Source organism: Equus caballus, chromosome 28 (assembly GCF_041296265.1).
Source record: "Equus caballus isolate H_3958 breed thoroughbred chromosome 28, TB-T2T, whole genome shotgun sequence".
NCBI classification, from domain to species: Eukaryota; Metazoa; Chordata; class Mammalia; order Perissodactyla; family Equidae; genus Equus; species Equus caballus.
The window spans coordinates 30,807,656-30,824,869 of NC_091711.1; the positions used below are offsets into that span (position 1 = coordinate 30,807,656).

At 39.5% G+C, this 17,214-nt stretch overlaps 1 protein-coding gene across 2 annotated transcripts in view; it reads left to right on the forward strand.

Moving 5' to 3' along the window:
* Positions 1-16,735, forward strand: part of UTP20 (UTP20 small subunit processome component) — a 92,895-nt gene extending 76,160 nt beyond the window's left edge. For both annotated transcript variants that reach the window (XM_014736768.3, XM_001496795.6), the window contains exons 46-62: positions 781-947; positions 1,649-1,790; positions 2,689-2,805; positions 4,071-4,241; positions 4,476-4,607; positions 5,062-5,172; positions 7,094-7,173; positions 7,608-7,677; positions 7,801-7,983; positions 8,741-8,872; positions 9,373-9,505; positions 11,038-11,225; positions 11,995-12,066; positions 14,039-14,335; positions 14,544-14,670; positions 15,998-16,143; positions 16,410-16,735. In XM_014736768.3, the coding sequence (XP_014592254.1) occupies positions 781-947; positions 1,649-1,790; positions 2,689-2,805; positions 4,071-4,241; positions 4,476-4,607; positions 5,062-5,172; positions 7,094-7,173; positions 7,608-7,677; positions 7,801-7,983; positions 8,741-8,872; positions 9,373-9,505; positions 11,038-11,225; positions 11,995-12,066; positions 14,039-14,335; positions 14,544-14,670; positions 15,998-16,143; positions 16,410-16,565 (2,424 nt within the window). In that variant the 3' untranslated portion in view covers positions 16,566-16,735. The remainder of the gene's footprint in view (positions 1-780; positions 948-1,648; positions 1,791-2,688; positions 2,806-4,070; positions 4,242-4,475; positions 4,608-5,061; positions 5,173-7,093; positions 7,174-7,607; positions 7,678-7,800; positions 7,984-8,740; positions 8,873-9,372; positions 9,506-11,037; positions 11,226-11,994; positions 12,067-14,038; positions 14,336-14,543; positions 14,671-15,997; positions 16,144-16,409) is intronic.
* Positions 16,736-17,214: the final 479 nt, after the last annotated feature.

Genomic DNA, 17,214 nt, shown 5'->3' on the forward strand with positions numbered 1-17,214 from the left:
AAACTAGAGTGAAAAACACTATCTAATGACATGAAATAACTATAATCCCAAATGTTTTGGTGCTAGATTAACTCAATAATTGTTCCTAGAATGCATTTAGTCTTCTCCGAGCCTGATGGAAGAATGGTAGATATGCTCTGAGGAGAGAGAGTCAACAGAGCACATATATTTTTCATGTATGTCAATAAGTCCCTCTAAGTTAATGAAAGTTATTAATACCATGTCCTATGGAAGGGAAGAGCTATGAAGTGCTGAAGGTTTTGCTGGACTTGATGGTCCTTGGGTTCCCATTAAGTTCCTCTGATTTGATGCAGTAACTAATACCAAACCCTGAGGCTTAATCATCACACCACTTCATTAGCATGGTTTCCTCTGAGTAGTGACACTGCATTTTGTTGATATTATGTGTGTGTGTGTGTGTGTGTATGTGTATGATTGCCTAAAAACCACCCCCTTTAATGCACTTGGAGAGTTGATATCTTCCAAGTGTCACATCCTATCTCCAGCGACGTGCCCTGAGGCCTCACCAACAAAGAGCGCATGGGGGGAGTGCAAGAGATCCAGAGGCACACACATTGCTGACAGTGGTTATCTCTGGGGTTGAGGTTATAGGTAAATTTTACTTCATATGTTATGTTTGAAATTTTATTAAGACTGTGTCTGTTTTTTAATTAGGAAAAAAAGCATATTGAAAAACAAATATATAAAAGAAAACTACGATTACAACAACTCAAAATGCAGTTCTGTGTTACCCCAGCATGCATTTGTGTTTGCCTTTAGATCTTACAAAATACCACGAGTTTAAAACTGGCCCGGAAAGTTCATGAAACCTTACGCCGAATCATAGCAGGATTAATTGTAAACCAGGAAATGACAGCAGAGTCCATTCTATTGCTCAGTTATGGTTTGGTCAGTGAGAATCTCCCCCTGTTAACAGAGAAAGAAAAGTAAGTTCGAAAAAACATTATCCTTTATGTGCTTGCTTCTAATAAGCCGTTCATTTCTCAATTACCCTTAAGTATTAATCATTTAATAATTTGCTTTAGTAAAAAAAACTTATATTTATCTGAATTATAAGAGGGTACTACTTTGTGGCATTTGGGCTGAAGTCCTTCCAAGTGATATGTCTCAACATGAGAGTGTTTTCCTAAGAGTGAGGTAGCTATGACAGCAGCCAATTATCTTGACGTTTCTCTGACACTGTTTTTGTTTTAGATATTTACTGAATCAAAGTTAGGATAGATTTTAAATATATGTCACTTGTTCTGATCAAACAGAGATTTAGACCTTAAAAGATTTTAAAATACCTTACTAGTAAACTTCCTTTAGATTTTGCTTCTGTGTTCTGAAAGAGACTCCTGGGCATTTATTTTCAGAAATCCAAGAAAGGGAGCATATCCGCTTGCTGTTCATCTTCATTTAAATGTGTGTGTGTTTGTCAAGCCTGCTTCTGTTTCTAGGGTTGTCCTAGTATCCTTGATCAACAACCTGATAATCTCTCTGTGTCTTGTGATTCAGGCAGGAAGTCACCCACAACACACAGCACGTTATTTAGTGCTGGACTCCCATCCCCAGAGAGGGCCACAGTAATTTCTGGAAATGCAGCATACATTGTTCTGCCCATTTTTCATTCTGTTGTGATTGACAGGAATCCAGTAGCCCCTGCACCGGATCCCCGTCTGCCACCACAGAGCTGTCTTCTGCTGCCCCCAACTCCAGTTCGAGGCGGGCAAAAAGCTGTTGTGAGCAGGAAAACCAATATGCACATATTTATTGAGTCTGGGCTTCGGGTAAGAATTAGCCTTAAAGTGACACTTGCTGCCCACATTGAGTCTGTGTCTTTTAATCTTCAGCTGAATTTCCACTATTGCTCATTTCCACTGTAAGTGCCTTACTGTAAATAAATTGATGGATTTTTTTTTCAAAGTGCATTAGTCCAGTGACTATTCATCTCTTCTAGTACTTATTTGATGATATAACTGTCTCAGAATTCATGATTCTGACCTAATATTTATTGTGCCTTCACTGCTGCTTTGCCCTTGAGCACCTTTGAATTACTTTGGATTTTTTTTAAAGATGGTAAGCTTTTAAAAACACAAATCTGATCATTTGATTTCATTTTAAAACCCTTCATTGGCTCCCGTTTTTCCTAGGAGAGAGCCCAGTCCTTCATTGGGCTGCAAGGGCCCAGCCCCATATTGTACTGCTCCAGCACACGTTCCAGCCACACTGGCTTCATTCTTCTGTAAAGTCAGCACACTCTTCCTGCCCCAGAACCTCACCACCTACTCCTCCATCTGCTCAGATCCCTACAGGACTCTCAAAACACCCTGCATTTATAGTTAACTGTTTCCTTGAGTCTGTCTTCCTGGCCAAGATCCGTCAGGGCAGGGACCGTGTCAGTCTGGATCCCTGCTATGTCCTGCATGTTGAGCCAGTGCTTAGAATTAAGGTAGTTGCTGAGTAACCATTTGGGAAATGAACTTAGCATCTCAGCCGCACAGTCAGCTCCCACCTTCTTTACTTTCTGAGACTCTCCCAGGCAGTTTCTCATTTCTTCAAAATTTTTGTCACTTCAAATAGAAGCATCTTAACATTTCATGTTTCTCCCTTAAAATCATTTCACCTTTACCTAACGTATTTGGTCTTATGAACAACTGATGTGAAATATCTTTTTAAATCTTTTAGCTTCTGCATCTAAGTCTGAAGGCTTCTAAGATCAAGTCTTCAAGTGAACATGTTCTGGAAATGTTGGATCCTTTTGTGTCTCTCCTCATAGACTGCCTGGGTTCCATGGATGTGAAGGTGAGCATCTGTTCCTTCACAAGAGGTATGTTGTGCAAAATATCTAGAACTAGGCTTGCTTCACAAAATGGTTAAGTTTTTAAAGGGATTTATGACATCATGAACCATCCCTATTCCCTGCACTAAATTGCTCCCTAATTTAATAATCCCATATGTTTGGATAGCCCTTAACGGTTTTAAAAGCCCTTGTAGGTACATTAATTATTTCTTTAGATCCTCACAGCAACTTCATGAGAGTGGGTGGTGGTGTCCTCATTGTCAGTGGTCATCATCATCACTACTGCTACTCCCTGCTCTGGATCCTCATAACAACCCATGAGGCATATATCATTAACGGTTCTGTTTCCTAGATGAGAAAGCTAGGCCTTAGGCTAAGGGACTTGCCCCAGATCACAGAGCTAGGCTATGAGCCTCAGTCCGTCTGACTCCAAAGCCTACGCCTCTCCCGCCGCCTCAGATTGCCTGTTTCACAGTGAAGGTGCTGTCAGGTCAGGTAACATCTCCTTAGTTGAACAGGTAAAAGCAGCAGAGCTGGGCTTTAACCCTGGTCTTTCTGATTCCCAAGCTCCTTCCTCTCTGCCTTCACCTAATCCACCCAGTAAGGCCATCACAGCATCCAGAGCAGAGGGGTCTGGTAGGTGGAACTGAACTAGCTGATCCAGATGACCTCTAAAGGCTGGCCTGGAGGAGGATTCAGGGATCCCTGTGTAATCACTTGGTCTCAGCACACTTTTTTCATACCTTTTGCACAGCATTTAAATATATTAAATTATAGTTCATTGTTCTCATGCTTAATTTCTGAGCCATTTATCTGCTCCTTAAATGAGGGATGGCATCCTTCTTATCTTTATATTTCTAATACTCAGTAGAATGCCTTGTATACATAATACAAGCTTAGTAAGAATGGATTAAATCGAAGTACCATTCTAGAAAATAGAAAAGTCGTGTATAAAAAAACAAATTGCTAAAATTGGCCAACCCGTCTGATCATTTACCCTTGTAGGTTGGGAATACAGTAAGTCAGCACCTTTTCTTATTTGCTTGTGATCTAGTCTTACTTGCCTTGGAGAAGCAGTAGGTTCTTCTACAACGGGGAGTGGGAAACTTCCTCATCTTCTTACACTTTGGCACAGTTCTTCCAGAGTGGGCTGGCAGAGCCTTTCATTCCTTCAACTCGATTGCTTAGAGAGTCTACACAGCCTCAGGTGCTGGGTGATTGGGTTTGGTCACTTGGTAAGTTGATTGCATTTGTTTTTGGTTTTCAGGTGATCACAAGTGCTTTACAGTGCCTGATCTGGGTCTTGAGGTTCCCTCTCCCTTCCATAGACACAAAAGCGGAACAGCTGACAAAACACCTTTTCCTTTTGCTGAAGGACTATGCAAAACTCGGGGCTGCCAGGGGCCAGAACTTTCACCTGGTAGTAAATTGTTTCAAGGTGAGGCTTTTTCACTTGCTCTTAGAAAAGGCCACGACCAGCATTAACATCAAAGTTAGTTTTGCCCCTTGTCTTTTGTGGTCTTGGTCAGAAATTTTTCCAGATTAATTTGCTGAGGTCAGAGGGCTTGGTATCCTGTGTGCAAAACTACTGATGTGACATTAAGTCTGTTATTTCACTAGATCCTGGTTTGTGGGACGTCCTGGCTATTAACCTCGCTGTTGTAACTTGCAGTGTGTGACCATACTCGTGAAGAAAGTGAAGTCTTACCAGATAACTGAAAAGCAGCTTCAAGTTCTCCTAGCGTATGCTGAGGAGGACATTTATGATACTTCAAGACAAGCCACCGCATTTGGTCTTCTGAAGGTATGGTGTCACCAGCAGGTCGGATTGTGCAGTTTATGAGCCGCATGTCAGATAGTTAAAATAACCTGGAACATAGAGTTTTGACTAGTTGTAGACGTCCAAAATTAAGTACTGTATAAAGATTATGGTGATTTTGGTGGATTAATTATAAGCTAATATCTTAGTAAAAAGTTTGAATGTGAGCTCTATATTAACACTTCCAGGGAATTCTGTACAAATACAAGTCCTCTTCTTGTATTTATCATATTGGACATTGTTTTTTCCTTTTTTTTAATTGTGATAAAATATACATAACATAAAATTGACATTTCAACATTTTAAAGTGTGTCCTTTTTCTTTTGGAGATACTTTAATTATGTTTGAAAACTGCCTGTGACTGCTTTAACGTCAGGTCAGCTTACACCCATCTGCAGTAAAACATGAAATGAGTATGTCTTTTCCTTTTGTGTTTTAGGCCATTTTATCAAGGAAGTTATTGGTTCCAGAAATTGATGATGTCATGAGGAAAGTATCCAAGTTGGCAATTTCTGCGCAAAGCGAACCAGTCAGAGTCCAGTGCAGACAGGTTTGTAGAGGGAGCTTCCTCCCGTTGCAAGGGTAGGGCCCTGCCTTCTCTGTTTGGTTTTAAGATAGAACGATATGTCAACACAGACTGAATTCTGAAGACACCTTTCTGTCATATTCTTGCTTTATTCTGAGACTCAGGAACCATTGACACATCAAATGTGAGAAGAGTCTCTGCTTTGTTTTAAGGGTATTTTTCAGTTAACAAGGAGCATTTTGAGTGTAGCCCAGCACCTGTGGCATATTTCAGATGTATGAAGAAATACCTTTTCCTTCTCCAGCATGACGGCCTGCAGCAAAAGTTTCCATCCCGTTGTCCAGTCATCGACTACCACCTGTGCATATCAGTGTCTAACAGGTGCTGCTGGAGGAGCAGGCAATAAAATTTTTATAGTCCCTATCCTGCAGGAGACAGGCACAAAGCAAAAAATTCCACAAATGGTTACTTAATTACAGACGTCCTAAGTGCCAGGAGGGAAAAAGTGCTGTCATATTTCATCACTTGTAAGACACACATTATTTGTATACCTCATAGAAAGAAAAAAATTTCTTGATGCAAGGGTAAGATGCCATCAATTATAAGACACATCCCAATTTCAGATATGTTAAATGTGAAAAACTGCTTCTATGAATTGGATGAAATATGGAAGGGCATATGATAGAGCACATGGTCGGGTGGCAGGCCACCCTAGTGTGAGAGTCAGGGAAGTCCTTCCTGAAGATTGGCATGTTAGCCAAAATGTGAAGGGAGAATAAGGCTTTGCGTTCCAGGTGAAGGGAACAGCCAGTGCCTGAAGAAGGTAAGCCTTGAGGTGGGTGAGAGCTTAGCTTGTTGGAGGAGCTAAATGAAGGTGAGTGAGGTGGGGAAGGGAGCCAGGTCAGGCCTTGTGGTCTTGTTAAAGATTTAGGGCTTTGTTCTAAGAAGAGCAGAAAGCTGTTGAAATCATGAGGCAGGGGAATGACATGAGCAGATTTGTATTTATTCATTTGTCCATCCCTGATCGTATGAGCACATATCAACACCCAGGAGGCAGAAGGGTCTGAACTGGAAATATGAACTCGGGGAGGAAGGAGGAAGAGGCCAGGGTGGAAAGCGAGGAAGCATGTCTTTAGAAAAAGTTTCCCCGACTACTGTTATAAAGGAGGGCCAGCTGCTAGTTATTGAGCACTAGCCGGAGGCCCAGTACTTTCGTACCTGACTTCTGTTTGTAACTACCCTTCAGAAGAAACAGCACTCCCATTTTATGGCCAAGGGAAAAAAACAGGCCTTAGAAAGTTTAATGATGTCGCTTGGTTCTCACAGTTCATTAATAAAGGAGGCTGAATGGTACAGTCGTTTGAAAGCAGGGCCTTTGGATGCAGATAGACTAGACAGGGAATTCTGGCATCGTCACCTGAGCAAGTTACTTACGTCTCTGTGCCAACTTCATTCTGTTCATCTGTAAAGTGGGGTAATATCACCTACTTCCTAAGGGAGCGATGAGTATTAACCAAGAAACACTTAACACAGTGCATGACACACGGAAAGTATTTAGTAAATGTAATAGTTACTATTATCAGTATTAACATTATCGCCACTATTGTTCTTATTCAAGGGGAAATATGGGGTTGAACCACAGTCCATACTCAGTCCATCACCCCACTAGCAAGGAGGGAGCTTCCTCCATGTGAGCTGAGATTTGTCGCCCTAAACAAGCATGCCAGGACTTGACTCTTAGGCACCTAGTGCGGAACCTGGGAAAGTGAAGTGGAAGCAGGAAGGAAGGGCTACAGTTCTTGACTCAGGAGGCAGACTTTGCATGACTGACCACCCTTCTGGAAGGTCTTTGTAACCTACCAGTGTGTCCCAGAAAGCAGTTTAGGAAACAGGAATCCTGGAGAGACAGGATCCAAAAAATCATCTGTGTAACTTTTGTTCCTAGGTTTTTCTGAAATATATTCTTGACTATCCCCTGGGCGAAAAATTGAGACCAAACTTGGAATTTATGCTCGCTCAACTGAAGTAAGTTTAAGTCATAAATTACGCAGCGGCAGAGGGGTAGTTTCTTCTCTCCTTTTAATGTGGTAGCTGTCTTGAAAATGACAAAGCCTAAACATAATGGCACATTCTCTGAGGTTATCATCTGGATCATTGACTTGATTATAATTGTGTGTTGCTTCATATGGCAGTTCTGTAAGTTGCTTTTCAATTCAGTCTGACCATTGATTGTCATTAGAGTCCACTTAAGAGAATGGTAAAAATCTAAGAAAATTACATTTAAAACTACACAGTAGCATGATGGATATATACAAGCATTAAAATTGGAAAAATGGAGTTTTTTCCGCTTTTTAAGAAATAGACTAACAGACACCTTGATACAATATTTTAAATTTTTAAAAATATTTATTGGTAAACTTAAAAGATACTAACAAGTCCATCTGATGTTCTTGCCCTAGTTATGAACACGAGACTGGGAGAGAGTCCACCCTGGAGATGATCGCCTGTCTCGTGGACGCATTCCCTCAGGTACTGAGTCACAAAGACGCGCTGTTGGCTGCGCTTGCCTTGCGCCCTGGGAGACCACAGTCCTGGTTAGAGCATCTGAGAATGCCAGTCCGAGTGTGCTCATAAATGCCTGTTTTCCTTTAGGGACTGCTCCATGAGAACTGCGGGATGTTCTTTATTCCTCTTTGTCTAATGATGGTGAATGATGACTCTGCCATGTGCAAAAAGATGGCGTCTGTAACAATCAAATCCTTACTCAGTAAAATCAACCTTGAGAAAAAAGATTGGCTCTTTGATCTCGTGACCACCTGGTTTGGAGCAAAAAAGGTTAGGGTTGCTTTTTGTCATATGTCAGTGAAAAGTCTTACCTTTTGGTGTTCAGACTTTAAATAAGATTACATATGCTACATTGGTGAATTAATTTTTCTCAAATAGTTTTATTATTTTTATTTGATTATGTTAATAATATATTCTTATAGGGAAATTTCAGGAAATATAATAAGTTATGGAGAGTAACATGAAAATCACCTGTATTCCCACAACATGATTAATGTCAGCCAATTACTCCACTACATGAATGCATTGTAATTTTCTTAACCAGTCCCCATTGACGAATACCTTTGTTTCCAGTTTTGCTTATTCAGTTAATGGAATGTAATTTTTGTCAATGATTGCATCCACTTGCCAGTTCTCCCACCATCATGAGTGGCCCATTTTTGTGGATCATAAACAACACATGTCATATCTTAGTACTGGCTTCAGGTATTAAAGTCAGAATTGGGGGCACGGGGTGCTGTATGAAACTTGTTTCCATTCTTTTTTTTTTTTAATTTAAAATGGGAAAAAAAATGTATTAAAGTATTCAGTAGAAAACGATGAGTGCCACTTTCTGTTTTACATGTTATTCTTGGGTATGAAGATTTCTCTGTGTTTTTCTTGTTAGCCACCAAAGATCCACATTCTGTTGGTTGCTGGCATTGTAAAGAAATATTGAGAACAGAGTCATGCCCACCTTTATTTTACAATTTTGGAAAGAGCGTCCCAAGTTGTGTTGACATTGTCTTGTGGTGGTTTATTTTGGTAGAGCTTAAATAGACAACTAGCTGCCCTGATCTGTGGCTTGTTTGTGGAAAGTGAAGGAGTCACTTTTGAGAGAAGACTTGGAACTGTTCTTCCTGTGATTGAAAAGGAAATTGATCCTGAAAACTTTAAAGATGTAAGTTATTTGCTAGAGAGTAAAACTTTTGCTAATTTTTGTAATTTTACTTGAGGGGATATAGGTAATACATTACATATTATTCATGTTTAAAAAAATGGTTTTTTATTAGTGAAAGCAAGAATTCTGTGCAATTGGATCTTTTCAAAATGGTGTTAAAGTAAATGATCTTCTATAATGTATGAACTTCAAAGGTTCTTAAGTAGGGCAATTCCCACCCCCACCAGGGGACACCTAGCAACATCTGGAGACGTTTTTTGGTTGTCACAGCTGGAAGATGTGGGGGCGCTACTGGCATCTAGTGAGCAGAGGCCAGGGCTGCTTCTAATCATCCTGTAGTGCACAAGGTAGCCCCCATAGCAAGAATTATCTAACCCAAAATGTCAGTAGTGTTGAGGTGAGAAACCCTGGTGTAGATTTACATGCTAGAGTAAAAATGTCCTTAAAATACTCTGAAATTTCATGTTGTCCTCATTGAATTCCATCCATCTGGTTTTTAGATCATGGAAGAGACTGAAGAAAAAGCTGCAGATCGCCTTTTGTTTAGTTTTCTTACACTGATAAGTAAACTCATCAAGGAATGTAATATTGTTCAGTTTACCAAGCCCTCTGAGACTCTGAGTAAAATCTGGAGTAAGTATTTCCTTTTTATTTAAATCTAAAAATAAACAGTTGTGATAGAATTACTAAAAACACATTTGGGAAATTAGAATATGAATACTTTAGAAAGTATATAAGGTCAGGAAAAAAGTCTAGGAGAAAAAGATTTAAAAGGCCCTTTCAAATTGATTACAGTGAAACTTTTTCTGTCTGAGAAAAATAATATATATTTATGACTTCATAAGTAATACATTTCATTTATAAAAGAAAGAATATTAATTATGGGGGAGTAAAAGAAAGGAAAAAAACTTCCCAAAGTCCTCCTGGCTGCTTGATGATAATTTGGTATATTTTTCCATCCAGTCTTTCTTTTTGTGAAATAGCCATAGGTTTTTTTAGAGAAGTTGCATAATTCCATATAAACTTTTATATCTTGTTTGTACCTAAATGAGCATATTACTATACTGTAACACAGTAGATATTCTTTTAAATAGCTATAAATAGTTCATCATGCAAATGTGCCATAATTTACTAAACCATTTCACTTCCATGGGACATTTAAGTTATTGTATATTACTCTTTAAATAAAGGATAAAATCCTAGAATTTTTAATTTAACATTCAATTTTGATTAGTCAGTAGAAAACAAACATTAGAATAAATGCCTCTAGTACCCACCTGTTTTAAGAAAACTGGTGATCATATGAAAAATAACATAATTACTACATTGCTATTTGGCCTACTCTGGTATGGCTCCACTGAGACGTGGCCAGCTTATTACAAAGGTTCATATAGAACAGAAGTAAAACCATGTTCATGAAATAGAAGAGCAGAGACTAAAACTCAGATATGACACAGTTCATCTAGAATTTTAATCCTGTTCCCCGGCACCCACCAGGCTTTTCCACTGTACTTTCCAAGTGTGGTTTATGGAGAGTGGCCATGTAGCATACAAGTGAGCTTTGGGGCCAGATCAAGCTGGGGCCCAGGCCTGGTTCTGCCTGTTAGAACCTGGCGTTTCACTTAGCCCCTCTGGAACATCTGTTTCCTCATCTGTAAAATGGAAATGAGAATTCTAATCTCACAAAACTGTTGTGAGGTCTAAATAAGATAATGTATGGAACACAGTTAGCCCTGTGCCTGGCACATTTAGAAATCCTCAATAAATGAATTCCAGTCAGGTACTTGGAGCCCCCAATTTCAATAGTTAGTAGAAGTAAACATGTACCTGTATATAAACTTACATTACTTAATTTAGAAAATGTTAATGCCACCTGATCTCCCTTGAATTTGAAACTAATTCTTATGGAACAGGTCTGGTTTGAGGCTTACTCCTACGTCTGTCATTTACTATGTTAGGAGGTGGTTTTCTAGTTGTTTCCAGTGTCTCACCACCTCACTCCTCCCTAGTTCCTTAAAAGCTTCTTGAAAGACTATTTTGTTCATCTTTGGTTCCCAAATCCAGGCACATAATAGATACTCAGTAAATGCCTAAGTTAGTCATGTTTACCACCAAAGAGTCAGAAAAGCTGTGAGACATCTGAGAATGCATTTTGGTTTCCTTAGGTCATGTGCACTCTCACCTGAGACATCCGCACAACTGGGTGTGGCTCACTGCAGCCCAAATATTTGGATTGCTCTTTGCCTCTTGCCAACCAGAGGAACTTATTAGAAAATGGAACGCCAAAAAGACTAAAAAGAAACTCTCAGAACCTGTAGCAGTCAGGTTCCTAACAAGTAACCTTGAGCAAAAGGTAAGGTTTCTCTAAAACTTTTTCCTTCCCTCGTGATCTGTGTGAGATGTTCGTGTAACTGTCTTGGGGATGGCCCTTAGGAGAAGCCCTTCTAGCCGACAACTTATTGCACATGTGAATCCACAGGAGTGTCAGGAACCAGAGAAGGGTCACCATCAAGGCCAAGGTTTTTCAGATAATTTTTAGACCATCAGTCTAGTCAGACTTTTGCTTATTCAAGATGTTCATCTTCCATTATATGTTTAAGTTCCCTATCAACATTGGAAAATAAGATTTATTTTTTTTAAAATAAGATTAATTCAGTCTGTCCTGCCTCCTTCATAACCTTGTTGATGACTAAATGTTATCACATTCATGATAATGTTTGGCAGGGACCATGTTATATCCATCTCTGATTTCCTAGGACCCAGAACAACAGCTGGCATATAGTGAGAACTTCATAAATATTGAATGAGTGGAGGATGGAAGGGAAAAAAAGAAAAAAATATACTGAGGTGTTGCAAAGTTCTCTACTAATAACCTAAGGGATTATTATCTCTGCCTGCCCAGAGCTTAGAAGTATCCCAGGTCTTTGGGCTGAAGTGCTTGGGGCAGGTAGAAGGGAGCAATTACAGTTTGTGGTCGTGAACCTTCCCTCTCCAGACTATACAAGTGATCATTCAGAGCAAAGTCTAGTCCCTGAGGTGTATTAGCATGGTTATTTGGAATTGTTAAAAACAGTTAGAAATATCCGGCATTGTGTCTGCCAATGTCCATTTTCTTTTCACAGATGAAAAGTATCTCCCTAGCCTCTTGCCATCAGTTGCATTCCAAATTCTTGGATCAGTCTCTAGGAGAGCAGGTAAGTATTGTAATCCTCCCAGTTTAACACAAGGGAGTTATTCTACCAACAGTCTAGAAACAGGTTCACCTTTGGTATTTGTATTTTTTGTTTGTTTTCCTATTTTAATGTTTGGGGAATTAAATGAAATATACACTCAAATACATGTTCAGTTATAGACATATATCTAATCAACTCTTGGGTCCATGCTGGGATTACTCTTGGCTCCATTTAAAATTCCCAGTAAAGATGATGCAGCAGGAGGCTGGCTATTCATCTTTTCATGTTCAGTTTTAACATCTACTCCACATTGTGACTGAAGCTTTGAAGGGCACTGACTGATTGATTATGGTTGTTCTTATATTAATCTGTAGTACTGAATTTCCTTCGTTTATCCCTGGAAGTTGAAGAGAAAGTAATAATGTTCATGCTACAGTGGTCCGAGAATTGTCTATCCTTAACAGAAGGCAGATAAATCACTAAGAAATTTTATATATTTTCAGATTATAAAAATGTAACTATAACTAAAATGTAAATATGGAGAAGCATTTATAAACGTGCAGTAAATGTAAATTACTTCTGCATAGTTGGTCTACTGCTCCCTTTTATTTTTCCCTCTTTTGATAGAGCAGTAGGGCTGGTAGACGATGAGGTGACACAGATGTGGTGTCTGGATATGAGCAAGGCACTTGACCACAACTCTTGTCATTATGGACAAGATGAAGTGATGGAGATCGAGTGATGGGGCACTAGAAACTAGGTGAATGCTACATCCGAAGAGTGATCTCAAGTGGCATGCCATGAATACTAATACCTGCATCACTTTTTTAAATGAATATATAACATGCTTCATTATATGGCAGGATCGGGGAAGGAATGGATAGCTATTCAATGGATAGCAAAGAGAGGCCAAAGAAATCCTGCCAGGGTGAACAGTGGCTGCACTCTCACACAAATATGATTTTAAATAGAGGCTTGACAGACCAAACTTGGGTCAGGGAGGAAGAGATTTACTAGTACTGACCCAGAATGACAGAAATTATGGAACTGAGTTCACCGTAATCTTAGGGTGCGTTAACAATGTGAAGTGGCTGCCACAGGGGAAAAAGGCCTCCAAAACTGGGACTGTCTTCATGGAGGCCAAGCTTCCAGGAGGAGGAAATTATAATCTTGGCATGAACTGCTGATGGCCAGGCCAGCCTTGGTCAGTGTCTGGGGTTCTGAGTACTACATCTGGGGGAACTTTTGGCACACAGCACCTCTAGCAGAGCAGCCAGGATGGTGAAGGAACCCAAAACCGACTTGGTTTTCTCCTTCATGTAATGGGTGTGAAATACCTACATCAGAGGTTTCATGGATGTCAGAGTTAGGGACCCAATAAATGTGTCCATTCTTGTAAGACTAAAATTGGTCCCTGGGCTATTTAACTGAATCAGATGGCATTTGAGGAGGGAGGAGCTCAGGGTTTAAGAACTTGGGCTGGAATTCTAAAGACCTTTGACTCCTGGCTGACCACTCACTTTGTCTTTGAGAGAGTCATTTAGTTTTGAGAGAGTCATTTAGTGACTCTGAGCCTTGGTTTTCTCTTCTGATAATAGTACCTGAGGGTATTTTAAAGTTGAATTAGAATGTCATATATAAAGTAAGTGCTCAAAGATGGAAACAGTTATGTCTGTGAAGGAATTTAATGAGGGAGGATGAAAGCTCTCTTAAACATGTAAATGGATGGCCCAGAATAAAATCGTTTATGCTGTGTGGCCTTAAAGGGTAGAACTAGGCCAAATGAATGAAAGTTACATGGAAATGGGTTTGGACACACGATAAGGAAAAACTGAAGAATTATCAAAAATTGGAGCAATAAATTTAATAGTGCAATACCCACTTGTTTTTATTTTCTAATTGTAGAATACCTATTTTAGCTTCTGCTTTATTAAGCCATATTTATTTCAAAATCAAAGTCCAATTCCGCCCCTTTCCCATTTTTTTTTTTAAGGTTGTTAAGAATTTGTTATTCGTAGCCAAAGTCTTATATTTACTGGAACCTGATTCTGAGGATAAGCAAGGTGAGATAAAAGAGGACATGGAAGAACAAGAAGCCTTAGGAGATGGTGTGGCCAGAGAGGAAGTCGGACACCAGGCCCACGCACATGAGAAGGCAGAATCTGACCGAGAAGAGAATGAAGAGGCAAAGGAAGAGAACAGCAAGCCAGCCACGCTGCTGTGGTTGATCCAGAAGTTGTCCCGGATCGCAAAACTGGAAGCTGCCTATTCACCTAGAAACCTCTTAAAGGTGCGACAAATGTGCAGAATGACTGAAAGTAGTCATTTTTTTAAAAGTATTTTAGTGGTATTAGTGATCCTCCTAAGTTCCTAGGAACTTTTAAACCCAAAACTGCAGCAATACCTGCCCCACAGTAGACCTTGTTTTCTATATTAACTATGTATGACCGCAAATGTAAGAGAAAACACTTCAAATGAAAAATGATCTGTACTTTCAGAGAACGTGCATCTTTAAGTTTCTTGGAGCTGTAGCAATGGATCTTGGAAAAGACAAGGTGAAGCCATATCTCTCAGTAATCATAGCTCCTTTGTTCCGAGAACTGAACAGCACCTATTCGGACCAAGGTAATTCTTCTGAATACTTGCACATTAGGACTTCTCACTTCCCTTCTGAAGCTTCCTTCTTCCTTTCTGTCCTCCCTCCCTGACAGAGTTTAAGGAAGAAAATTTACTAGGCATCAAGGCAATTAATAGCAAGCAAGAAGGCATATTTGTGTTATATTTGATTGCCTTCTTCTATATGCTTTCTCTTAAGAGTGAATGTTTCTCTCCTAAAAGATGTTTTACTCCCAAGCGTAGATTAAATATTCAAAGAAAACTATAATTTGGGGTGGTTCTGAACCTCATAGTGTTATGAACAATAATGAACAATAAAATGTCATTACATTCTCAAGAATTATAAGGTAAGAGTGTATGTATTATTTTATATGAAATTGTTTTAAATTTAAATTTTTCTTTTTTCTTGCCTGGTACATTCTTTTTTCTTTTTAGGTACATTTCCCTCACTGATCCTAAATTGTCTCTTTTAATAGGAAAAGAGAATTGGGGGTTGGGAAGAGAGGAGGTAAAGTGGATGTTAGGAGTTCTAAAATAAAACTAATGAAGTCAATGTGAAAGCAGGAGCTACGGTAGTCCTGCAACCTTGAGAGAGTTTCCTTGTTCTTAGAGAGGAAAAGCAATGGGGAAGGTCGGGTCTGCTTTGGTTCTCAGCCAGCATTTATTGAACACAATATTTGCCAGGCACTGAGGGTTCAACAGGAGAAAGGGCCTAATCCCTATCTTCAAGAAGCTTGCAATCTAGAGGAGGTGTCCTGAGCTCTCCTGAAAGTGACTGCAAAAATCTGTGGGTTATTTGCATTTCGGAGAGAGAAGGCAGGGAATGGTGGGAGAGCATAGCTTTTCTTTAGCTTCTCAAGGGAGTGTGAGTCTAACCCTAACCCTCCCCCCCCCCCAAAAAAAAGAAAGGTTATGGCCAGAAGTGATTCTCTGTGACCCATGAATTAGAGAGGGCCCAGAGAAACACACTTACCTTTCCCCCATCTGCAGAGAGCTAAGCAGGTTAATAAAGGTAGCCCAGAACGTTTCCATCAGGTTCTCAAATTAATGTCTCCTGAGCCAGGATTCCCCTGGAAAGTGGGCTTCCTGGTCTCTGATCTCTTATTGCATCCTGGATAAGGTGGTGGCTGGGAGTGCTGTGTCCAACACTTCTTTCTGCTTGTTCTCCCATCTCAGAAATGCAGAGCCTAGTTTTAGATCAGTGTTTAATGTTGAAGTAATAAAAGTGATAATGCTGTAGAAGTTTAAATTTTGCATGTTGTTGATATGGTAGATGTTCAAACGTGTCCTTTCCCTATGTGACTGTCTCTGATTGTTACACTCTGTATGTGATTAGATCCTTTGCTGAAGAATCTGTCCCAGGAAATCATAGAATTACTCAAAAAACTGGTTGGGCTTGAAAGCTTCTCACTGGCCTTTGCCACTGTACAGAAACAGGCTAATGAGAAAAGGGCACTCCGGAAAAAGAGAAAGGCTTTGGAGGTAAGCTTGCTGTTTGACAATATGGCGTGTTCATTAGGCTTAATAACTCTTCTTATCCAGGGGTGTGTACCTGTGTGTGTTGCACTTACCCAGGGAGGAAAGAGGAACTGGCTGTGTTTGAGAGGAACTTTATAGCTGGGGCTCCAGACTTTCTTTAATGGGCATGTGTTGCATTCATGATGTTTAAATGTGAACAAAACGGTCCATTTCTGCAATTGATTTTTATTGGTTTAACATTTACTTTAAATTTCTGTTCTTTTTTCAAGTTTGTAACTAATCCTGATATTGCTGCCAAGAAAAAGCTGAAGAAACACAAAAATAAAAGTGAAGCAAAGAAGAGAAAGATAGAGTTCCTGCGTCCTGGCTATAAGGCCAAGAGACAAAAGAGCCACAGCCTGAAAGATTTAGCAATGGTGGAGTAAAGTGCTCCCTGTGCTCATTCAGTATCTCAGCTTACAAAGCGTGAACTTCCCAGTGTCTCCGCTAGTCTGAAATCACAGCAGATTTTATTATTAAGCTTTGGCATAGATTGTATATTATACAGTTTAATATAATCATGCTCATATTTTTTGAATTAAAACATTTCATAATATTACTGTATCTTCACTGTCTTAAAAGCATGTGACATTAGTGATAAAGAGTTTAAAATGTAATTTTTTTAAAAAAAAGGTACACTTTAAAATAGCAAGACAATGTAGAAGAAGTTAGGAACACATGATTTGCAATACTTTTATGGAATTATGAACCTTTATCAAAATGCATTAAGAAAGATCTGCACAAATGGAGAAACATAACTATGTTCATGGATAGGGTAAGAGTCTTCCCAGGTTGGGCCATTGGTTAAATGTGTATCTAAGCAAAATCCCAAAAGAGCTGTTCACATTATCCTAACAGGCTGATTCTAAAATTTATATGGAAGATAACAAGCCAAGAATAACTATGATGCTTTTAAAAAAGGAGAACGGCATAGGAATCAAATGTTCAAACATTCACAAACTTCAGCATCTGTGTTTTGATGTAGTTTATGTCTCAAACAGGAGTTCTCACACTTCCAGGGGGTTTGTAATGTAC